This window comes from Gambusia affinis, linkage group LG16 (genome assembly GCF_019740435.1).
Source record: "Gambusia affinis linkage group LG16, SWU_Gaff_1.0, whole genome shotgun sequence".
Classification (NCBI taxonomy): Eukaryota; Metazoa; Chordata; class Actinopteri; order Cyprinodontiformes; family Poeciliidae; genus Gambusia; species Gambusia affinis.
Window position 1 is genome coordinate 208,205 of NC_057883.1, and position 26,307 is coordinate 234,511.

At 39.4% G+C, this 26,307-nt stretch overlaps 1 protein-coding gene and 1 long non-coding RNA gene across 5 annotated transcripts in view; one reads left to right on the forward strand and one right to left on the reverse strand.

Annotated features, from left to right (window-relative positions):
* LOC122845798 (MAM domain-containing glycosylphosphatidylinositol anchor protein 2-like) overlaps nucleotides 1-22,754 on the reverse strand; it is a 164,097-nt gene extending 141,343 nt beyond the window's left edge. For all 4 annotated transcript variants that reach the window (XR_006373136.1, XM_044142229.1, XM_044142228.1 and 1 more), the window contains exon 1: nucleotides 22,056-22,754. Coding sequence is in view for 3 of the 4 variants with exons in the window: in XM_044142229.1 (XP_043998164.1) it covers nucleotides 22,056-22,275 (220 nt within the window). In the remaining variant the exon portion in view is untranslated. The remainder of the gene's footprint in view (nucleotides 1-22,055) is intronic.
* LOC122845799 lies at nucleotides 262-2,922 on the forward strand. The gene is made up of 3 exons (XR_006373137.1): nucleotides 262-302; nucleotides 2,092-2,226; nucleotides 2,310-2,922. It is a non-coding gene; the product is annotated as an uncharacterized LOC122845799 (long non-coding RNA).
* Nucleotides 22,755-26,307: the final 3,553 nt, after the last annotated feature.

Here is a 26,307-nt window from a genome sequence, read left to right on the forward strand (position 1 = left end):
TGATTTTTTGTATTTACAAGCTTTTTCTGGCCTGTGAGTTTCGCTGCATTTATGTGTGAATTTGAGACTCCCCTGACATCTCAATACACAAATGTCTTTTTTAAATAAATGGTTTATCTGATTGGATAATAAGCAACCAATCAGATAGATTTCTTGCTACAGCCAATCATCTGTACAGATCCCCACATTGGGGTAACCTATGTTTCAGCCAATCACATCAACCCATTCTAACGATGCTGTAGCCATGACGACGCGCCGACAGTTTAGAGCTCAGCCTGGCTTCTGGCAGCGACACAGGAGCAGTAAGTGAGATATCTATATTAATATATTTAGCTATTTACCCCATGCAATGATTATTAATGTTGAGAAACATTAACCCTTAATTGTGCAACTTTCAACACAAGCTAGTGAGCTAAGTGAGAAAGTTGTACTACTGAGCTATGCTAGTTCTTCTGGATGCTAACAGAGTCGGGGTAGTGTCTTCTATTATAGTTAAATTTTTTCAAGATAAAAATAGCCTTTGTATATTATGGATTCTTATAAAGCCCTGGTCCTTAAGTGAAAAATGGGCCATCACCGAGATCTCTGGTGCAGTCTGTATTACCGCGCATCTGAAGAAACCTCTGACTGAAGATACTCTGTTTTCAGTACCTGACTTTAGCTAACGTCGTATCATTAGAAACTGTATTCCGGGCTACGTTGGTGACACCGCTTAGCTTTCACTTGTATGCTATGTTTAGTCATGCTGTATGAATTTGGTGCTTCCAACGCATCAACATTAATGTGCAGCGTGTTAGCTCAGGATTGCCAGTGAACAGTGAGCGGGGGACTGTATCAGAAAGTAGGTTCTGGACCTGAGCTCAGGGAAGAGAGTTTCTCTCTTTCCCCATCATAATGATGAACTGGGTCCAGTTCCATCACAAGATGGAGGGTGTATTCATAAGGGAAACTATGGTTTTCTACCCTTTCCCCAGGTGCTCCCATATTTTACCATATGTATTCCCTCCTCCCAGTGTTGTAGTCAAGACTATCTAACCTGAGACCAAGTCAAGACCAACACCCTGCGCTACATGACACAATTAAATGTGAAATATGATCAAAATTGCTAATCAAATTGATCTGAAAGATTCACATTCCCATAAAAAACCTAGACATTAAATACTTAAAGCTGAAAGAAATTTAACCATTATTAAAAGCAGAGCAAACTCTTTGTTCTGCTTATCTAAAAAGATAAGGCCCTGGGCATTTGCCCATATTGTAAGATGATTTATTTTTCCTTTTGAATTAATGTGGTTACATACAAGATCAGTTACTTACTACAGTTGATCCAGAGCTAAGGAATTTTGCTGTGCCTTTAAGAGGAACTGTTTCTTTCTTCTTCGTTGGTTTTTTTTTAGGAGTGCCAGAGACGGGTTCTGTTCTGTTAAAATGGAGGTTGAATAAAAGTCTGGATAGCTACGCTATTCCCTCTCCGTGTTCTGCTCTTTCTCCACCCACGACCTCTTATTTTATGGTAACACAGATTTAACTCACATACTAGTGTTACACTGGTGGCAGCGGGTTTGTGGACGCTTGCAGCGATTGGAGTGGTGAGCACATGCTACGCATGCTAACCATAGATAGCTCATGATGCACGTGCTGGGCAGCGGATATATCGGCTGCTGAAGACCGACGTTTTTTTTTCTTTTTGCCCCCACCTCCATCCTCCGTCTCTCCTCCTCTCTTTCTATCGATGGTTACGGAGATGAATACCCAGTTATGGCAAGTAATTTTTGGGATCAATTACCTTTTTCGTTCTACAAGTTGTGATGCCAGGCCTCACTACAGCCACATTTTTATGGGGGACAGAAAAAGAGGATTTTTCAAAATGGTGCAGGTGTTTTGAAGTGACGGTTGCTGCTGATTTTGATACCACTGACAAACAGTTTGGTGAAATCTGTTTGTCATTTTTAGGGGGTTCTGCTTTTAGTTACTGGGTATTGCATGGGCTGTGGCCAGGGTAGAATGACATTCTATTTGTGTTAAAGTAGCTAATGTTTCACATATTTGTCAGGATCTGCAGCTTTGGCAGTTCTTCTGATTTCCTCCTAGGTGGTGTTCTTGAGCTCATGGGCGTTGGTACCCGCCCTTCCCACAGGTGCATTTTGATGCACCTGCGGATCATCAGCGGGAGCATAAGAGGAGCGGATTCCCGGCAGCTCACTGCCAGAGAGTTGTCACCTTTTGGTACATCTGGTTCTGAGAGCTAAAGTAGCGTTCTAGTCAGTTTCACATATTTTCCTGTCCTGTCCTTTCTTGTGGTTCCTAAGCACCTGACGTCCTGAGGCTCCACACGTAGTGCGAGGTCTCCTGCCCGAACCGAGAATTTGGAGAATCCCTCTCTATTTCGTTCCGCTGTGTTCCCTGAGCGAGTTACTCCAGCAACCCGATCAACCTCCCGGACCAGACACTCCTGTATCATCCATCAGTTAATCTTTTGCAAATAAATCCTTAAACGGTTCTCCTGAGAGTTTCTTTGCATGAGGGTTCGGAGAGTTCAAAACAACATGACAGAACACTCTGGCCACTCGACCCCAGCAGACGCTCTCAGGCAGACCATAGCGGAACAACATTCTCTAATATTCATGAGGTGGTTCTCCGTGCTCTGAGTGAAAGGCAGATAGAAACAAACCAGCGTTTGGATCATCTAGCCAGATTGCTCCAAGACCTTTAGCCTGCACAGTCACCCCAAACTACGGAGGAAGCTGAGGCTTCTGCACCCGTCATACAGCAGATAAGTCCAACTCATGGCGTCAGAGCCCCCACTCCTGAAAAACTTTCTGGTGAGGAATGAGGCTGTGGAGGATTTCTACTCCAGTGCTTTCTGTCTTTCAACCGATCCCCTCAAGCCTACCCCCATGATGAGGCTAAGATCTCTTTTGTTCTCGGACTGCTCACAGGCAAAGCATTAAGGTGGGCGGAGGCATGATTTAGTGAACCAACAGAGTTTGGGTGTTCCTTTTCCAAATTTATTGAGGAGTTTAAATTAGTATTTGGCCACACCGCATACCAGACAAGCATATCTGGCAACCTGTGGACATTAAAGCAGGGACAAAGAACGGTCGCTGAATTTTCCATTGAGTTCCGCACTCTTGCAGCCGCTTCTGATTGGAACAGCGGTGCACTTAAGAGCACATTTTTCCATGCATTGAATGATTCAATAAAGGACAAGTTAGCACTGTTAGATGAGCCTCGTTCCTTGAATGAGCCCTTGCTACCCGTCTTGATAGCGAGGGTGATAAAGGGGGGGGGGGTGATGTCAGTCTCAGCAGAGGGAATTCACGATTATGGACAGTTCTTTCTGTAACATTAATACTCGGACACCTGACCGTCCCAGAATAATCCCTCTTGCGGATACTACAGACTCAGATCTGACACCTTTGCAGAAAAAAACAATTGACAAATACTTTGATTTCTTTTGCAGATGGTTTTAGTCAACACCCACATGACTTTTCCAGAACTGAGACAGTTTATAGCAATTTTGTGTGTCACTATGACACCCCAATCTCACAAAGAGCCTACTGCACCTCTCCAGCCATGAAGGCAGAAATTCGCTACCAAGTTGAAACCCTTAAATCACGTGATTTGATAGAGGACAGTTCGAGCCCCTGGGCCAGCCCAGTAGTTATGGTGAAAAAGAAAGATGGTTCTTACAGGTTTTGTGTAGATTTTCAAAAACTGAACTCTGTCACCATTACTGATGCTCATCCTTAACCGAGAGTTGATGACAGTCTAGACACGCTTTCTGGTTCTCAGTACCATGGACATGTCTAGTGGGTACTGGCAAGTACAAATGGATGCAGCAGACAGACAAAAGACTGCATTTACGACAGGTGATGGCTTGTACCAATTTCAGGTCATGCCAATGGGGCTTAAGAACTCACCTCCAACCTTCCAAAGGCTCTTGGAGCTTGTTCTGAGAGGACTTCTCTGGACAATCTGTGTCATTTATTTGGATGATATCATTTGCATGGGGCAAACCTTTGAAGAGCACCTAGGCAATCTCACATTCTCACTTGTTTTCGACAAGCAGGTTTAAAATTAAACCCTAAGAAATGTGACTTTTGCAAACCTGCTGTAAAGTACATGGGGCATATTGTGTCTCGGGATGGACTGGCGTTGGACCCAGTAAACACTGAACGCATCAGAAACTGGCCTGTTCCACATTCAGGTATGTATGTGCGTTTTTGGGACTGTGTTCATATTACAGACGATTTGTACATAAATATGCTTTTATTGCTCAGCCTCTGCATAGGCTTACCCAAAAACAAGTGGTGTTTGAATGGACAGATGACTGTTGCTGACCGCCAATAATGGCATTTCCCAACTTAGATTAAACCTTCATTTTGAGTACAGGCGCATCTAATTTTGCAGTTGGTGCCGTACTCTCTCAGACCCAACAGGGACAAGAAAGGGTTGTATCTTTTCCATGTCATGTACTTTCAAAAACAGAGACAAAGTGGTCTACATATCACAAAGAACTGTATGCTATTGTGTGGTCAATAAGACACTTTAAACATTACCTCAGTTGCAATCCCTTTACAAACATCACTGATCATCGTCCTTTGCTCAGTTTAAGGAAGATGGATGTCATGCTTGCCCCTACCAGACACAGGGGTCATTGGGCTTTGGAGTTGGACCCATATAAATGGACAATCACCCACAGAGATGGCAAGAAACACACAAATGCTGATGCCATGTCACGGATACCACTGGGGCAGGAGTCAACTGAGGTGACACTATCAGCACTGCCTGATGGTCACTCTTCTCATATTGATACAGAAAAATCTGTCACTGGCTGAGTTGCCAGGCTCCAGCCCTGAACATTCAGAGATGCCACATTACAACAGACATTATCCAATCATAACATGGACATTGTATCTGCACAACTCTCTGATCCTGTTTTCTTTGAAGTGTATACCTGGGTAAAAAACAAGAAACGTCCCTACCTCAGACAAGTAAAAGGTAGAGTTCAGAGAAAACTTTGGTGGCAGTTTCCCAAGTTATCACTATGTAACGACTTGCTTTGTTGCAAAGGTCAAAGTGCACCAGAGTTTATCAAGTTTTAATTCCATCTGCACTTGTTACAGAAACAATGCATTTTCTTCATGGTAATCCTTGTTCTGGACATTACAGTGCTGAGTGTACCTTTAAGAATGCATTGACAGTGTGTTATTGGCCATGAATGAGGTCTGACATTGTAAACGTCTGTAATATTTGTAAGACATGTGTAGCTTTTAGAAAAGCTTTGCCAAAGCACAGAGCACCTTTGCAATCTATTCAGATTGAAAGACCATTTCAGTTAGTCTGTACTGACATTGCTGAACTTCCGGTTACCTCTCTTGGTAATAGATATGTGCTTGTGGTACAGTATTTACCTAGTATGTAAATGCCTATGCCATGTCTGACCAAAAAGCTACCACAGTGGCACAGTTGCTCTGTGAACGGTATATTCCTGAACATGGTGTTCCTGAGGAACTGTTGTCAGATCAGGGACGACAATATCAGGTTGAAATTATTCACACCATTTGTCAGAGACTATAGATGACAAAGGAAAGAACCTCCCCATATCACCCAAGGTGAAATGGTATGGTTGAACGGTTTAATCAGGCTCTGAAAGAGCAGTTGGCTCGACTCATTCAGGACTATGGAGGCGAATGGGACCACTACCTCCCTGTTGTGGCACTTTCTTTCAACTCTACTCCTCACTCAAGCACAGGGTACTCACCGTATTTCCTTGCTCATGGTAGAGAACATGCCCTATGACAGACTGGCAACCTGTCCAGGGTGATCCCGCATCTCGCCCGGGACGCAGCTGGAGATAGGCACCAGCAACCCTCCCGACCCCATTAGGGAAGAAGGGTGTTCAGAAAATGGATGGATGGATGGTAGAGAACCCAGACTACATGCTAATGTCTGTGTTTCATCGCCAAAGGATTCTGATTGCCCACAAAACTCTGGTTAGACTGTTCTTCTCCATCGCGAAGAACAAAGTCAAAAATGAGCGTACTATTGCAACAAAGACACAAGGTTTAGGCCTTATGCTTGTGGTGATCTGGTATGGATAGACGACCCCACCACACAAAGACAAAAGCTTTGTCGGGTTCATTGACCCCACCAAACAGCTACACCTCAGGCATCAGAAACTGCTAGGTCGTTGCCGTCTTCGCCAAGAATTCCGACTGGACTTGTCTCCCATCGGCCTGCACAACCACCCCCCAGCTTGCCACTCACTGGGGGTGCAGTTATTACCAGGTGTGAGCGTGCCATTCGGAAGCCACAACAACTACTGTTATGAAAAAAAATAATTTGTCTAGAGTTATTTTTCATATTAGAGGTTGTAAAACTGGTTAATTTAAAAGCAAACAACAACAAAACATCATGTTGACAGTTGTTCTCTATGGGGCATTATTATGAGTTTGTGTCCTTTGTTTTGCAACCCTCAGGTGATAAGAGCTACTGATGAAACAGTCTGGACAGATTGTGTTTTGGTGAAATTATTTATTTTTTTATGTAACAACTTCATTTGAAATGAGGACATTTCATTTAAAGAGGTGGCAGCATGTAAGATGATTTATTTGTCCTTTTGAATTAATGTGGTTACATACATTACTATATTTACTATATACATTACTATATAACAGGAAATAATATTAGCTACCATAACTATGCAGATGATACACAGCTCTACATTATGATGTCACCAGGAGACTCAGAACCCATCCAATCACTGAACAGATGTTTAGAACAGATAAATGTGTGGATGTGCCAAAACTTCCTCCAGCTGAACAAAAACAAAACTGAAGTTATTATTTTTGGACCTAAAGAGGAACGATCTAGAGTTATAGATCTAGAGTTATAAATCTAGAGTTATAGATCTAGAGTCAATGCACAGCTTCAGTTATTACAACTAAAAACCACTAATCAGGCCAGAAACCTGGGAGTAGTGATGGACTCTGACCTGAACTTTCAGAGCCACGTAAAGACAGTCACAAAGACGGCCTTCTATCACCTGAAGAACATTTCCAGGATTAAAGGACTAATGTCTCAGCCAGATCTAGAGAAACTCATCCATGCGTTTATCTTCAGTCGTATTGATTATTGTCTTCACAGGCCTGTCCAACAAATCAATCAAACAGCTGCAGCTGATCCAGAATGCTGCTGCTCGTGTTCTGACTAAAACCAGGAAGATAGAGCACATAACACCAGTTTTAAAGTCTCTCCACTGGCTCCCTGTAGCTCAAAGAATAGACTTTAAAATACTGTTGTTAGTTTATAAATCACTGAATGGTTTAGCACCACAATACATTAAAGATCTGCTGCTGTTGTATCAACCTTCCAGAACTCTCAGGTTCTGGTTCTGCTCTGCATCCCCAGAACCAGAACCAAACGAGGAGAAGCAGCATTCAGCATCTATGCACCAAAAATCTGGAACAAACTTCCAGAAAACTGTAAAACAGTTGAAACACTGACTTCCTTTAAATCTCAACTAAAAACCCACTTGTTTAGAGTTGTATTCGAAACGTAATCAATTGCAAATTTATTAACGGAATCTGACTTGATGTTGTGTTTTGATTGTTTATTCTATGTTGCATTGTATTTTTGTGTTTGATTTGATGTAAAGCACTTTGAAATGCCTTGCTGCTGAAATGTGCTATACAAATAAAGTTTGATTGATTGATTGATTGATTACTACAGATGATCCATAACAAGGAATTTTGTTGTGCCTTTAAGAGGAACTGTTTCCTTCTTCTTTGTTGGTTTTTTTTTTAGTAGTGGCCAAGATGGGTTCTGTTCTGTTAAAATAGAGGTTTAATAAAAGTCTGGACAGCTACGCTAGTTCCTCTCAGTGTTCTGCTCTTTCTCCACCCACGACCTCTTATTCTATGATAACACAGATTTAACTCGCATACAATATCATTCATGTCAGAAATCACCACTGTTGCACCATTAAACATAGCAACTATGAACACTGACCAAAGACCAACAAGCAAGAAGTAACCAAGTACAAGGTGCTCACCATGACTGTTCTTACCCTCTCTCCCATTGCATGAAGCCAGGAAGCACAACGCTGTAATGTCTACCATCATGGCAGAGATTATAGCTGCCACTTTGAATGAAAACAATCAATGAGCAATGCGCATGCTCTGTGTGCTCTTTCATTTTTGTGTTTTATTTATTTATTTACATGCTGATTAAATAAATGTCAATGTATATAATTAGATAAAATAATGATAGCTACTAAAGTGTACACAGAGCATTACAAGAACAACAAACAGCTCTCAGTGAGGCTCCAGTCCTCTCTTCTTAGTAAACAGAAGTTCAGAAGAGTCGCATCGTTCGTGAATGTCACATTACTATGTTGTAGACTTTTGGACACAGTGTTGTCCCATATGGGCGACACGTTAGTCAACACCTCGCACAATAATTCAGGGTAGTGAGTGACTTTTTTTCATCACAAATACATATGTGTCTCTGTACGGCTATCTTTGCTAACATTACGTCAACGGAGCTAAACTTTCTTTGAGCTTCTTTTCTAAATGGCGAAGTCCCAACCGTGTGTGAAAGCGAAGCGCTGCTAAATCCATCGGATTTCTTATGATTTATGCAGCGCAATTCTATTACTGATGATTAGACAGACATCTTCTGCAGCTCAAAGAAGGCGGTTGCCACGGTAACAGGTGTGCTTAAACTACAAAGAGAGCGAGAGTAAAGTGGTTTTGATTTGATCACCTGTTCGGGTTATTTTACCTTTGCTGTGGTTCATTACAGCCACTGTAGTTTTTAAACGTTGGACTAATTAACTTGTTCATTTGTGAGTTTATGTCATTCACAACAAACATCAAATACAGCAAATATATTTCATAACATTTTTACAAACAAATGGCTTCTACTGCGATAATTATGTAAAATTAAATTAATTATATCCCAGCTTCAGAAGATTTGCCTTTACCTTTCCAGAGCTCTTTGGTTCCTCCTATCAGTCTGTAGCTTCTCATATTGAGGTCAAAGTTCAGATCTACCATAACTGACTGACACCTGCTGGCCTCAGGTTTTCAACCAGTTTGTGACTGAGAAACCAGTAACCTCCTCCCAGATGATGACATGAACTTGTTAGTTCCTCTGTCCATTGTAGTAGCTGACATATTGTGAAAATGATGCACTAATGGAGTCATGTTTACATAGAAACAACATGCGAGGCTTTGTTTGTGAGACTCGTGGTCACGTGGGTCGGTTGTGGGCAGAGCTTGGTAAGGTCCATTCTTCTGAATTACACAAAATTCAGCAAAAACTTTGTACTTTTTGACAGCTTATTACTTCTGCCTCCTTCAACTTAGGCTGCATTCACATAGCAACCTGAAGTGACCCAATTCTGATTTTTATGACGTAATGAGACCTGTATCCAATCTTTTCATGACAGTCTGACAGGTTGGATTCTTTTCGAATGCGACCCTGGCCATTTGATGCAAATCAGATACGTATCCATTCAAGTGTTTGTTTTTTTCTTCTTTCTTTCTTTTTATAATCTTCCAATTATGCTAAATTGGAACATTTAGCATAATTGCTAAATATTCCAATAGAACAATGTGTTCTTTTTAAAATTAAACACACAATGTACTCTTTGCAAATGGTTTTGAATTTCAATGTGATGGTAAAATAAATATTTGTCGGTCCAAGTGAGGTTAAATCTACAGCATACAGCCAATTTCATAAAAGTCGGCCTTCTATCACCTGAAGAACATTTCCAGGATTAAAGGACTAATGTCTGTTAAAGGAAGAAATAACTAAGTTAGCTTAATTTGGAAAAAGCTTGGCTCTCTCTTTCTTCCTATTTCCCAGGTCCTTCCAGCGAGCAGCGTGTGGCAATCAGGAACGACGATGCGTGATGACGTCACAGAATTACAGCGTTTAATTCCACACAAGAAGCGTATGAATTAACAAGAAAACTGCAGAGTTACAGAAAAAGTACATTCTTTACCTGAGACAAAAGAATTAAAAGACAAATGGACAATGACAGAGAAAGAAAAGGCAAAGACATGTCTTTGGAGAAGGCTGATGCCAAAACGGCATAATATGACAGCAATCTGAATTATTATTATCATGTTCGATCTCTTATAGTGAAGGCGTTTCTCTCCTTGTTAATGTATTCATTAAGGCGTAGCTTTGTATGACCAATCAGACGCTCCCTTGGACGGCAATAAAACTTAGAACTTCCCCTAATTTCACGCCAGGATCAAAAAGCCCCTTTTGTCTCCTGTAAGACAAAAGGGCAAGCAGCTGCTAGAGCCACCTGATCTAATAGACCCTTAGCATACGACTTCACATATACCTGTGAATTTTAGTGTCTCCTTCACAAAGTTAACCTCAGTAATTTAATTTAAGGAAAGATTATCTTCACAAACCTAGTTTTTTCTTGTCTGCAATCAGCATCTCCAAAGATTTGAATCCTTGCCTTATCACATAAATCCTGAACAATTTTCTAATACTAAACAACACATTTTCATTGAAACAATTTCCATTTGATTCAGATATTATCATAGACAGTACAATTTTCAAATACATTCAGCATTCACCATTCTAAACTTAGATAATGCACTTTAATTAAAACTTGCTATTAATACTTAGAAAAATGTTAATGATCTCAACATTCTATGTTGTATTTTAGTTTAAACCATGCCAGATGTGGTTAAAAGACCTTTGATGTTCTGTGAACCAAACCGGGTTCTGTTTCACAGGCAATGCTAATTTTATGGCCTCCTGACCTCTGATAACACAGCAGGAGGAACCTCACAGAGAGATCACAGATTTGACCTACTTCTAAATACTTACCGATAGAGTAGTTTTAGTTTCAAATCCCTTACCCCAAAATTAAGAAATTTGTGCAAAATCAGACTGTTCATTATAACCTTTACACCTGGGGTAAGATTAGCTGTATTAAGCACTAAAAATAATTATTTTTCTTTACATGTCTCAGCCAGATCTAAAGAAACTCATCCATACGTTTATCTTCAGTCACATTGATTCCTGCACCAGTGTCTTCTTAGGTTTCCATGACAAAAACAAAATCAAACAGCTGCACTTGATACAGAATGCTGCTGCTCACGTTCTCACTGAAAATAGGAAGATAGAGCAGTTCTAAAGTCCCTCGACTGGCTCCCTGTAGAATAGACTTTAAAATACTGTTGTTAGTTTACAAATCACTGAATGGTTTAGCACCACAATACATTAAAGATCTGCTGCTGTTGTATCAACCTTCCAGAACTCTCAGGTCTTCTGGTTCTGATCTGCTCTGCATCCCCAGAACCAGAACCAAACGAGGAGAAGCAGCATTCAGCATCTATGCACCACAAATCTGGAACGAGCTTCTAGAATATTACAAAACAGCTGAAACACTTAAATCTAGACTAAAACCCACCTGCTTGTAGTTGCTTTTAAAACATAATCAATTAAGAAATTAAAAATGGCACTTGACTAAATGTAATGTTTCAATTGATTCTATGTTGCACGACTTTGTGTTTTTATTATATAAAGCACTTTGAAATGCCTTGTTGCTGAAATGTGCCATACGAATAAATTTTGATTGATTTTATTGATCCCCTTAGGGACTAAAAAATGGATTTTGCATAAGCCCCCTTTAAAACTCAGCTTTTTGGATGCAGCAGTAAAATTTAAGATTATTTTATCACTTACACATTGTTCTGAAATAAATATGGAGGACATTGTACATCTCACCATATGGTCAGGAAATGGTGGTGAATGCTGCTGACCTAAATTACCTGTCCCTGGAACCCAGTAATTATCAAAATTTTTGTCTGCCAATTCAGAAATTGAGGTCCCATTATAAGAGAGACAGCCAGGATTTGGTTACTCTGAAAGAATAATACACAACTCATCAAAGCAGTGGGGTGAATCATGAAATGTATAATTTTCATTAACGTTTCTCACCTTAGTGTGTTCAGTGACACACATCCTCTTTCTTTAGCAAAACTACACAGAAAAAAAGCGCAGTTTTATGCTTTTTTATATATGTATTGTGAAGCAGAACAACTGGAATTCACTTTCTAAATATATAACTAGAGCTTAGACGCTGCACCCTAATCCCTTTCCCAAGCTTCCTTTTGTTCTTTTTTCTTCAACTGGTCTCCATTGGAAAACTCAGTGGAACAGACAGAAACACAGAGCTCTGTGAAAAGACTTGTTTGTTTCAAAGTGACTCAGCAGGCATGTCAGTGCGGTAAACTAAATGAACATAACAGATACTGAATATTACATAATACATCTCCTCTTGCTCCAAAGTGGCCCATGTAGGACTACAGATAATATTGGAGAGATGTGGAAGGCACAGGAAAACTGGTTGGAGGTATAAACTGTTGTAACCTCTAATTTCCAACCCACTTCTGCAGAACCTCAAAAAAAGATTTCCACACACTTTTTTCCACTCGCTCTATACGACGTTTGTGATTTAGTCTTACATGATGGCCTTTCCCCAGAGGTCATCTGTGACGTACACAGGCCTTCACGTCACAGGAGAGTAGAGCTTATTGTGCTGCTGGCAGCTGGGATGCTGCTGACAGATGGACACTCAGTGACAGCAGCACAAGCATTTATTTAACTATAACTGTCAGCAAGTGGAGATTGCAGTGGTCTTCCATACATGTTCTTTGCTATTTCCAACATACTACACTGTAAACAAACCTTAAAAACATTTAATTTGTACTGATTTTCTTATTTACATTAAAATAATGCACATTGTAAGAATGAATTGCAGCAATAGATGGGAATTCTACAAACAGATGTTGACAAACAGTAACAGCTGTATGCACTGTACATACCTTGAAATTTTATTTTAAGTAAAACATTACATATAATTATTGGATTTTTTTAAAGTTCTTTATTATTAATAAAATTGTGGAGAGAAAAGAAGGTCTTTTGTGTCAAAATGTCTTGTATGTAGCCCACATCTCTGAGGTTGGTCACATGTACTGTATGTCCTAAACCTAAATGTTATTGGTCAGTTTACTTTTGTTTATTTGGCGTATTAATGCTCTTTCTATAAACTAAATGTGAGAAGCTAGTTAAAAATAAATAAGTGGACTTTGATTCCTCTTGCAGTTCTAAGAGAGGTGGAGGGACCCCCACCTGAGCTGGTTATTATGTGCAAAGTTCCGGTGGATCAGGTGCGGTGTGTGTATTCTCCGATAATATCCTGCAGACGTCCCTGTTGACAAAATTTTCTTTATTGATAGTGGTTTAGGAAATATATGTTTCCTTTACACAAACATGGGACCACAAGAAAACCAGCATGATGGCGACCACACCCCAGCTGGTGAGGACCTGCACATTCTCTTCCATCCATTTCCTTACACCAACCCCTCCCGACCCCACGCCGGTGTCTATTTCCAGCGAGACATTTCGGGAGAGAGCCAGGGTACAACACAGAGACAGACAGGACAAACAGCCAAACACACACACTCACACCTACAGAGAATTTAGAGAGCCCAATTAACCTAACAGAGTTTTTGGACTGTGGGAGGAAGCCGGAGAACCTGGAGAGAACCCACCATGCACACAGCGAACATACAAACTCCATGCAGAAAGACCCCGGGTCGGGAATCAAACCCAGGACCTTCGTGCTGCAAGGCAACAGTGCCATCAACTGTGCCACTGTGCAGCCCCAGAAAATCAGAAATAAATCAAGTAAGTTCATCGCAGTTCAGGATCCTGACCGCCCACTGACCAGAAGCCCCAACCTGTTCTGATTCAGCTGCTCACTTCTCAGGATTGAGATAAAATAACTTCGCATCGCCTCGCAGCTGTCCAGGGAGAGTGGCCCCATCACCTACCATGGCAAGTTAGTAATGATTTTACCACATTTGTGTTCCACCTTGGTAAACTGGAGGAAAGATTATGATCCAGTGAAGAAAGAGCTTTTCTCCAGGGAGTTCTCATTCACTATTCCATCCTGTGACCCTGAGGATCACACTTCCCAACTGGAAGCCTGATAACGACCTTGAAAGGTCCAATTAAACAGCCAAACACATATGCTAGTGTGTTTGATATAGCCAGTTTCAGTTATTGTTATCTTATGTTACAATCAGTTAAGTGTATTTGTATAGCACATTTCAGTAACAAGTCAGCTCAAAGTGCTTTACCATATAAAAACACAAAAAATCAACAATGAAATCATTACAGTTTTTCAAGTGTTGTAATTACACATCAAAATGTTGGTTAGTGTTTCATTTATTTTGGTACAAAAGCAGGTAGGGTTTTAACCTTGATTTAAAGAAACTAAATGTTTTGGATTTTGCACAATTTTCCAGAAGTTTGTTCCAGATTTGTGGTGCATAGATGCTAAATGTTGCTTCTCCTTGTTTGGTTCTGGTTCTGGGGATGCAGAGCAGAACCAGAACCAGAACCTGAGAGTTCTGGAAGGTTGATACAACAGCAGCAGATCTTTAATGTATTGTGGTGCTAAACCATTCAGTGATTTATAAACTAGCAACAGTATTTTAAACTCTATTTTTTGAGCTACAGGGAGCCAGTGGAGGGACTTTAAAACTGGTGTTATGTGCTCTATCTTCCTGGTTTTAGTCAGAACTCCAGCAGCAGCATTCTGGATCAGCTGCAGCTGTTTGATTGATTTGTTGGACAGACCTGTGAAGACACTGTTACAATAATTAATACGACTGAATATAAACGCATGGATGAGTTTCTCTATATCTGGCTGAGACATTAGTCCTTTAATCCTGGAAATGTTCTTCAGGTGATAGAAGGCCGACTTTGTAACTGTCTTTATGTGGCTCTGAAAGTTCAGGTCAGAATCCATCATTATACATGAATGTTAGCACACTGAATGTAGTAATTTTATGTTTGTCAACATGTTAGTGATAAACCTTATCTACTGGTAGCAATAAAACTCTAGTCACGTCTTCATATGCTACCGATATCCGTGTTGTTAACATTAGCCCGTGCCTAAATGAGCATTTTAGTTTATTTTGGATTTATCAGCAATGTGTTTCATACACAATTGATTAGATCAATGTAAATGAACATTCTGGTGATACCACACTTGCTACTGAAAGCATTTAAGCTAACCGCAGCATTTTGCCTAATTTTAGCTAATACATAACTAATTCTATCCTAAAGAATGGAGTAACTCCATGTTAGTCAACATTCACCTTAGCATTGTTGCTAATTTTCAGCATCAGAACGCTGGGTTCTAACTGACATATACTGTGGCAGGCCCCTTTTAAATTCCTTCAGAAATTTCCTAGTTGTCATATACAGTTCTTGACAAAATACAGAAATTATCATTATATGCCAATGACCTTTTACTATATCTGTCAAACCCAGGCCAATCATTGCCAGTACTTGTACATATTTCAGACTTATAGTGAGATTTCAGATTACAAGCTAATTTTTTCAAAAAACACTCTTCTCTCCATCAATAATTTATTATTAGCAACAGATAGCTCCTTTTCCTTTACCCAGGCTCAAGAACTGACTTACCTAGAAATTAAAATGACAAGTTTCTATAAAAAGTTTTATAAATACAATTTTAAAATTGTTCTGGAGAGAACAGATTTGTCTAGATCGGTGTTTCTCAACCTTCAACCATTTGTGTGCCAGCGCCCCCTTATCCACCATTCAGATCCCTCACCGTTCCCCATCAAAGAAGATGTAAGCTACTTGCACTGAATATTATTTTATGATTAATATTGCTAGCATTATTGTTGCTGTCTTGATTTGTTTCTGTACTTATCATCAAAAATCCTTAAAAGAGAAACACATTACTGAATTATTAGTTTCTAAAGAACAAAAAAGCCTTGGGAATAAAAATCTTTTTTAAAGGTATGTAAGAAAAATGCAGTGAAAGGGCATTCAACTTAAAATCAGCAGCCAATCAGAGTGGAAAACTTGTTCTGTGACATTTTCTGATGTTTGTTGCTAAGTCTTCCACAAAATGACCAGATAAGATGTAGAGCAATGCCAGTTTAAACTTTGAAATGTTGCAAAAAGACTGTGTTTGCAACATTAGAACATGGGTAGAATTGCAACTATATTAATCAGAACTCCTCTTCAGAGTTTCTGTCAGGTTCTAGTGGTGCAGCTCTGTTCTGCCTTCAGGAGAATGGGACATATCATCCATAAAATTTCACCCACATGGCATTTACTGTGTAAACCAGTGCTTTCAGTAGAAAAACAAAAGTTCCAGATCCCTTTAATGCCATACAAATATGAGACAGAAACATGGATTATATCTTTATATAGACCTGTCTGTTGATTTGTAAGTTAATAGTTTTACTAGACAGAAATTACACAGAACAAAGCTGGTTTTTAATCAAGTCCTAATGAGTCAAACTGAAAGTGACATGGAGTCACCTAACAGCATCATGACACTAACACTGAAACATAAATAAGTGATAAGTTCCTTACTGTTATGGTCTGTAAAATATCTTTCTTAGTACTAGATATGGTCCTAACAAACCCATGTCACAATATTATTCTACCTTTCATCTGAAAATAGTGTCAGTTTGTTCTTTGTCGGATTCTCTGTTTTCTTATACTAATTCACATCTAGTTTGTTGCTCCATTCTATGTCCCGGTTTTCCTGTTTCTGAACTTTGCACAACGTGCATGTCTTTTTTTTTTACCTCCTACAGCAAGTTCCTGTCGGGGAGCATATCGATGAGGAAAGGCAGACTGACGTAAACCTGTATAAAGCTCCCTGTATACTGACGAGTGAGATTTAAAAGTCCTGGTACCACCGTTGCATACCGGACTACATACAGCACTAGTGTTAACACGATGGTGTTAACTCTATAAAATGAACACTCTATTGTGGTATCACCCATGGAATGATTTCTTCATTTTTCAAGAATCATCTTGATAGTTTCATTTTTGTTACCATGGCTACAATATCTTTGTATTTGAGCTGGGTTTGTTCATAAATACATCATAGCAAATAATAATCAATAATCAGTGATTGATTTTAAACTTGGCCAATTAACCTGATCTTCCTCTCACAAACTTTACTAAATTTATATTCAAACATGTTAGTGATGCTGTTGTTGTTATTAGGAAGGGGGCAAAGGGTTCAATCAGATTCTGCCTAAAGCCCCATATTACCTTGGGCCAGCCCTGCATGAAGAGCGAGCCAGCAATCTCTGTGCTGGACTCTACCTGGAATCTACCTGGACTCTACCTGGAATCTACCTGGACTCTACCTGGAATCCCCCAGTGGCCTCTATGTCAGTCCGCCGATGCTTTAGAGACATTTTGATTCATTTCATTGTGGCATGTTTGGCTTTTTGCTGCGGTTCTAATTATTGCTGCAGTATTTTCTCTGATGTTTATTTTATGAACTCTAAAAGCTCTGGACCAAATCTTCCTTTAACACTTGAGGTTCTGCAGTAACTTCTATTTACAGCTGCAAACCTCCAGCTCAGATCCAGTAAGCAGCGGCTTTAACCCACCTGGTAGAAACGTTAAGGAGAAGCAGAGAACAGTACCAGGTGGTACCGGTACCAGGTGGTGGTACTGGTACCAGGGCTTTGAGCTGCGTTACGATTCATGGTGACAGTTACTGTACCATGTTTTATATCAGGATGTCTGATATAAAGACAGACGTTCTTTATATCTGTCGGTGGAGCGACTCAGACTAACTGTAGCCAACTGGGCATTTAGCAGAATGATTAACTTAAAGTCAGAAGTTTTCTCTGCAGTGAAGCATTTCTGTGTTTAGGGTTAGGCAGGTTTATTCCCACTATTGCGAGGACAATTATGAAAATATAAATAGAAAAAGTTTTTCTATCGTCAACTTCAGACCTATGTTTTTATTCACAAACCAATGTATGAAAAAATATTCTTTCCCATAATTTGATAGAGGGTATAGATCCGCCCCCTCCTCCTCACCATGGACCCGGAGTCTGAACAACATGGAGGAAGAGAAACAGCGTCATTATTTGACAGACTAGTTTACTTTGCTAAATTATTATATTTAGCTAAATATTATTGCTGAGGGCTGCACAGTGGTGCAGTTGGTAGAGCTGTTGCCTTGCAGCAAGAAGGTCCTGGGTTCGATTCCCGGCCCGGGGTCTTTCTGCATGGAGTTTGCATGTTCTCCCTGTGCATGGTGGGTTCTCTCCGGGTTCTCCGGCTTCCTCCCACAGTCCAAAAACATGACTGTCAGGTTAAATGGTCTCTCTAAATTCTCCCTAGGTGTGAGTGTGTGTGTGAATGGTTGTGTGTCCTGTATGTCTCTGTGTTGCCCTGCGACAGACTGGTGACCTGTCCAGGGTGACCCGCCTCTCGCCCGGAACGCAGCTGGAGAGGAACCAGCGACCCTCCCAACCCCATTAGGGACAAGGGTGAACAGAAAATGGATGGATGGATGGATTATTGCTGAGGGGCACAAGCAGGTCTCCTGATGCTCAGATTAAAAATAAAAATATAAAAAAAACATTTTGGAAAAAAAAAAACTTAAAAAGGACACTAGGGGCATCAAGGATAAAAGGGGCAGGGGCTCAAAATCCAAAATCTTCAATGAGAAGTTTTTAAGAATAACTCTTAGGAGAAAGAAAAAGAGCTAATGCTCACTAGAGCAGATTTTAACAAATTGTTAGTTTATAAAGATGAGCCAGATATTCAGAGGTTAAAACAAATGTATTTGATCTTGGAAAAAAAATCTGATAAATTTTAGCTTGGCTGATTGGCTGATTGGATGGATGGATAGATGGATGGATAAACAAGAAGTGAAGAAAACATACCCTCGATTAAAATGACGGAGGAAAAATCAGTCCCTTTACAAATTAATAAAGAATTCAGAATGTATCATGAGGAATTAAATAAATCTCAAATGGCTCAAAACTTACAGATCAAATATGAATTTTTGATGAACTGGACATTTCCTCTATTTCAAAGGAACATATGGAGGAAGATTTTAATTAACATATAAGTAAAGCTACTGATGGCATGAAATCTGGTTGGGTCCAAATCATAATCTGTCATAAATATGTCACAAATTTTAACATAGAAAAGTATTTCATTACCCAAAAACATCAAAAGAGGATTCCCTTTATCTGCTCTTCATTTTAGCAATTGAACCACTAGCAACTTCAATACCAAAAAAATCCTTGAAATAATCATATTCCTCCAATAAAGAACATAAATTACATTTATGCAGATTGTGAAATTTTATTTCTCCTGCACCTCAATGTATCTATTCCAGCTATTTTGGATGCCATTAAAACATCCAGCTGCTGCCATCAGGCAAGAGATACAGAGCAATAAAAACCAGGACAAATCGCCTAAAAAACAGTTTCTACCCGATGATCATGTCATGTTTACTCTGTGACACCTCCAGGCGCTGCAACCATCTTCTGATGTCTATTTATTTCTTGTTTTGTACTGTTTGTTTCTTATCTTTTTATTTATGTATATTTATATTGTGTGTTGTGTATGTGTGTATATAACCTGCACTTTAACTCAAGTCAAGCACGGTCTTAATCTGGTTGTAATCTGTTGATGACAATGACTAATAAATCTTATCTATTTAATGTTAGTAAAAACAAATCAGTTTGCTGTTACTCTCTGAGAAATAAAGGAGAAACCCACTAAAGGTAATATACTATATTGGCAAAAGTATTTGCTCACCCATCCCAGTGATTGGAATCAGGTGTTCCAATCACTTCCATGGACACAGGTGTATAAAATGAAGCACACAGACATACAGATTGTTTGTACAGATATTTGTGAAAGAATGGGTTGCTCTAAAGAGCTGAATGAATTCCAGTGTGGAACTGTGATAGGATGCCACCTGTGCAACAAATCCAGTTGTGAAATTTCCTTGATCCTAAATATTCCACAGTCAACTGTATTATAAGAAAATGGAAATGTTTGGGAACGACAGCAGTGCAGCCACCAAGTGGTAGGCCACACAAACAGATGCTGAAGCTCATGATGGAAAGAAGTCGGCAACTTTATACAAAGTCAGTCACTATTGCCCTCCAAACTCAAGCTCAAGACCAGTGTGCAGAGAGCTTCATGAAATGGGTTTCCAAGGTGGAGCAGCTGCATCCAATCCAGACATCGCCAAGTACAATGCAAAGCGTCGGATGCAGTGGTGTAAAGCCGCTGCCACTGGACTCTATTGCTTGCTCTGGAGTGATGAATCCTGCTTCTCCATCTGGCAATCTGATGGACGAGTCTGGGTTTGGTGGTTGCCAGGAGAACGGTACTTCTCTGTCTGAATTCTGCCAAGTGTAAAATTTGGAGCAGGGGGGATTATGGTGTGGGATTGTTTTTCATGAGATGGGCTTGGCCCAAGGCTGCACAGTGGCGCAGCTGGTAGCACTGTTGACTTGCAGCAAGAAGGTCATGGGTTCAATTTCCAGCCTGGGGTCTTTCTGCATGGAGTTTGCATGTTCTCCCTGTGCACGCGTGGGTTCTCTCCATGTTCTCCGGCTTCCTCACACGGTCCATAAACATGACTGTTGGGTTAAATGGTCTGTATGAATTCTCCTTAGGTGTGAGTGTGTGCGTGCCTGCTTGTTTGTCCTGTGGGTCTCTGTGTTGCCCTGCAATGGACTGGCAACCCATCCAGCCTCTTGTTCATTGACAGCTAGAGATAGGCACCAGCAACCCTCTTGACTCCAATGGGATAAAGATGTTAATAAATGGATGGAATTAATGGATGGGCTTTGCCCCTTAGTTCTAGTGAAAGAAAAGCTGAATGCTTCAGCAAACCAAGATATTTTGGATAATTCCATGTTCCCAACTTTGTGGGAACAGTTTGGAGTTGGCCCCTTCCTCTTCCAACATGACTGTGCACTAGTGCACAAAGCAAGGTCCAGAATCTGGTGTGGATGAACTTGACTGACCTGCGCAGAGTCCTGACCTCAACCCGATGGGGATGAATTAGAGCAGTGACTGACAGCCAGGCCTTCATGTGCAACATCAGTGTGGGACCTCACAAATGCGCTTCTGGAAGATTGGTCAAACATCCCCATAAATACACTCTTGACTTCCCAGACGAATTGAAGCTGTTCTAGTTGCAAAGGGTGGACCAACGTCATACTGAACCCTATGGATCAGGAATGGGATGTCACTTAAGCTCATATGTGAGTCAAGGAAGGGGAGCGAATACTTTTGGCAATATAATGTATTTCAGTTTAATGAAGTTGAAAAAAGGAATTACAAATTACATCTAATTCAGCGTTGCTAGGTCAATTTATGAATCTTTACTGGATGAAATTACAAAGTGGTTTCATAGGTGGATGACCAGAATCAGTGCCATTAAATTGACAGTACTCCCTCTCACACCACCTAATAACTAGTTTTTATTTTCTAAATGAGGAAGCTACTTTTAGAATTTTTATGGAGAAATAAAGGGACTAGAATTCTACTATCTTTGTTACACTTCCCATATCGTAAGGAGCGGTTAAAAGGTCCAATCATAACTAAGTATTATTGGGCGGTACAAATGAGATCCATACAATATTATTTTGTAAAGAATAGCATTCCAATATGGAAAGAAATTGAATCAGAAGGTCTAGTATTACCCATGACATACTTCAAACCCAATTTTTTTAAAATCTGATTAAAATATTGTTTGAAACAAAGACGCTAATTAGAAAAACTAAAACTTTATCACATTACAGGCCTGTCTGGGAATTTACCATAACCAGTTTTTAAGTAGTCCTCACTTATTGACCTGCAAAACAGATGAATTTATACCTAACTAAGGCAATACAAGAGATTTTTAAATTATATACATATACATATATATATATGCAAAGACATAGGATGGATAGAGAAAATGTGTGTGAGTGTGCAGACCTTCACACATGCGCACATACCCATTCAATACAACCACGCAAATCCCTCACAAGGTCATGCTGGTGTTGGTGGTATTTTAAGAGAAGCGTCGGTGTTCTGCTACAGTCGGTAATATTGTGCGGTGTTTGCAGTGCTGGAGCAATATGAACCGTAACAAATATCAATGATGTCCTTACCATACACGCCCTGGTTGTGCACGCCCTGTAGGAAGCTGGTAAACAGCCATAAGAGTCCAAAAAGTAAACCCATCTTCTCATCCTCTTCAGTCTTGATTCCCCCCTCGTCCTCCCGCTCCCCTCCCCCCGGTTGTCGGTTCGGTTGCCGCAGTTGCCCTTGCCCTCTCCTTCCCTGACGGGGTCTTTCCGCAAGGAATCCGATCCAGTGACCGGTTCTCATCCACAAATCACAAATATTTTCTGATCACCTCTCCAACTCCCATTCCCCAGCATCCACTCCCAGTATCGTTGAGATGGAATTAGAAGGTCCGGCTCAGTTCATCCTGGAATTAATATCAATGATTAATATCCTTCAGTTGTGTCTCCTCGGTCTTGACATTGTAGTGGATGATTACTACAATGAGAGAAAAAGCGATATTCAAATCCTGAATCCTGAACACCGGGATTCTCAGAAATCCCCACTTGTGGTTCGCTGGTTCTTTCCATCCATTCCCTGTTGAGCTCCGGTTGAGCTCCGGTACCGGCGGCTAGTCCGGGCCCTTTAGGCCGAAGAGGTAGGGAGGTGACTCCCTCCCTGCGAGAGCGTGACGCCGCTACTGTCAGCGAGGATGGCCGAGAGGAAGGGAGTCATACCGGGGAAATGAATCGCTGGAAAGCTGCCAATGACATGTAGACGTCACTAGGCTTTAAATCAGGGCAGCAGGCAGCAAACCGGGCTTCCGGAGCATTATTTCAAAATAAACCGGGATCCCTTTACTTAATGCTGCTTTAAAACATTGTTTTTGACGTTAACGGCGCTCATGTTAAAAATAAACTAATCATCATAATTTTACTTTAATACAGCTATATGACCAATGAAAAATGCGAAAAAGTTTATTTTTTAAATTTAGCTTTTTTTGGCAGAACGGCCCAAATTAAACACAAAATTTGCATATGCCTAAGGTTACATGTTAGTTTGCTGCATCAGCACCACGAGACCTTAAAAAAGATGGATTGATTAATAAAAAAATATAATTATTATTTGTATGGATGAATAAAATGGACATAATTAAATAAATACATAATTAAATAATTAATTAAATGTACCGTGACATGAATAAATATTTAATAAAATTTCTTGAACACAAATGGGTAACACTTTATTTGACAGGGTATGTGTAAGACTGATATAACACCATGAAGACGTTTTCATCAATATTTGCGACTGTCGTCATTAAGTGTAATTAGATAAATAAGTTGACATTGTTTAAAATATTTGTTATAACTTGACATTAACCAAGAAAAAAAAATCTTTGACATCACATTAAAATGGCTTTCTCATGACAATTTGACTTTAACCAAGAAATCATAATCTGTCATAAATATGTCAAACTTTAAAAAGTTATGTAATTTTACGTGTAGTAAATTATTAATTTGTTGTTAATTTTAACTTTATTCATCAAATTGAGCCTACAGTGTTCCAGCAAGATGTCTGTAAAGCGCTTTGAAATTGAAACGTGACATTATTTAATGTAATACTCAATCTCCACCAGTGGGAGGCAGCAGTTCACCAACTGAAATAGTCTGCAAAAAATATGAATAAAAAAAATCTTCATCTTGCGCACCTACCCAGCAAGTTACAATGGCCAGACCTACACTTGACCAGCATAGCTTTAGAATAAATCTCTATACTTTGTTTAAGGACAAAGACGTAATCCTTCATTTTATTTCAGGTTTAATTTCAAGTTCTGCATTCTAAATATTGATTTAAAAAAAATCTGAAACAAAACTAGATAAATTGCTGTTTCTTGCAAAACAACCATGAGAATGTCCATCTGCAGAATTAATGCTACGAAATATGTCACAGAGAGCTGAACAAAACATAAAAGAAAGAACAAACAAAAGAGAGAAACACAAGGAAGTAATAGGAAAAGGCGTAGGAAAAGTTGTGATATACCTGTGCTCCTGAAGAGTTTCACTTCCTTTATTTAACCAGGTAAACCCCGTTGATCTTGATCTCATTTTCAAGAGGGACCTGGGCAAAAAATTTGCAATACATAGCAACCTTGTTACAAGATAAAAACAAGTAATACATATGTACAAGTATAAAACAATAAAAACAATTTAAAAACAATGACATTGTTTCATGGAATTTGTTGCCTATCTTTAAGAACTGCTCGAAATCAGTCCAGTGAGATCATTTAACATCTTAAGTTCCGACTGCAACTGATTCCACACTGTGGGGGCCAACACACTGATTGCCTGCTTCCCTTTTTCAGTTTGAAAGCGTGGAACATGCAGAAGAACAATGTTATTGGAGCGTAGAGAACGAGAAGAACTGACAGTTCTATGTAGAAGAGTGCATAAATATGCTGGGGTTAGACCGAGTAGAGATTTATATATCAGGATCATTAAATGATTGTTTCTCCGTACACTTAATGGAGGCCATTCAGCTTTCACGTACAAATCACAATGATGTGTCAAACGTCTACTACCGGTTATAAATCTTAATGTGCAATGATACACAGTATTTAATGATTAAAGACATTTGATCGAAGCATTCATATATAAAACATCTCTATAATCCAAAAGTGGTAGGAATGTCGCTGCTACCAATTTTCTTCTAGCTTTTAGTGTAAAACAAGATCCATTTCGATAATAAAACCCAATCTTGTAATTTTTAAGAGAGAGCTCATTATCTAGAATAAAACCAAGATATTTGTAACTACTGAGAAACTCGATTTGTGCTCCTACAGCCGTGGTAAGCAATAGGGAAGTTTCAGGTAGTTTTCTAGCATGTGAGAAAACCTTTGCTTTTGTCTGATCCACATTCAAAACCAACTTCAGAGTTTGTAAGCGTGTTTGAACTACATTGACAGCAGACTGCAAATCCTGTATGGCCAGTGATAGTGATGAAGAATAGCAGTATATTATTAAATCGTCTGCATAAAAATTATAAAAAGTATTTGACAGATTGTCACACAAGTTATTTATATAAATAGAAAATGAAAGCAGACCCAGAACTGAGCCTTATGGTACACCATTTAAAATAATCATTGCAAACCTTTAAAGTGACAGTAACAGTGCTATGTTTTTTTCTAAAACCAGACTGTACATTTTGTAAAACACAATTAGAATCTAAAAAAATGTTCAATTGACTTGCAACTAATTTTTCAAAAATCTCTGAGAACCTCATCTGTACAAATAGGGGAGAAGTTAAAAGTGGTGGAGTTACACTCATTTTTCAAAAACAGTCCATCAGTATATACATTTTGACTACATGGATTTAAATCATCAAATAGAGAGCCTACAGAAATAAAATGCTCAATGAAATAATTTAAAATTGCTAATTTATCAGACACCATTTTACATTTTTCCCAATCAAAATTCGGAAAGTCACTCAGTGGTGCTTGCTCAGTAGCTGATTTAAAAGATTTCCAAAATTTCTTTGGATCATTAAAATTTTCGTCATTTCGGCAAGGAAATAGTCTGACTTTGCCTTCTTGATTAATGAGGGACATTTATTCCTCAATTTCCTAAAACAAAGCCAGCTCTCCTCAGCATTGTTTTTTCTTGCCCTAGCCCAGGCTGCATCTCTTTGTTTAAGCAGAGCCCCAATAGCTGGTGAAAACCAAGGATTATTTCTCCACTTCACCCTACTTTTACGTTTAGGAGCATGTTTATTTATTAGTTTTGAAAACTCTTCATAAATATACTGCCAGGCAAGGTCTACATTATCAAAAAGAGAAACCCTATTGCAGTTAAAATGTAGCAAATCATAAACAAAAGCTTGTTCATTTAAGTGTTTTAGACCTATTTTTAACAAGATATGTGGCTTGGGTTTTAGTAACTTAAGATATCTAACTGCACCTATTGCACAATGATCACTAAGGTCATTTGAAAAAACTCCTATTCCTGTATATTTATGTAGAGCGTTTGTCAGAATTAAGTCTAGGAGTGATGATTTTAGAGGACAGTCTGAAAGAAAACATATTACTGTAGGATATTAGTATCCTACAGCAGTGGCGGCTCCAGAAAGTTTTTTCTGCAGTTGCTAAGGGAGAACTAAGCATTTTATTGAGGATGCTATGACGGATCTTTTTTTCCCTATAGTTATCAACACACATGTAGTATTGTTATTTTAATCAGACTGATTTGCAATTATTTGATGCCTAGCACTAGCATTACCAGGGATTTCTACACGTCACTGGGCTCCAAAGGTAGAAATGTTAAATGACCCTTCTCTGGTAATTCTAGTGCTAGACATCAGCAT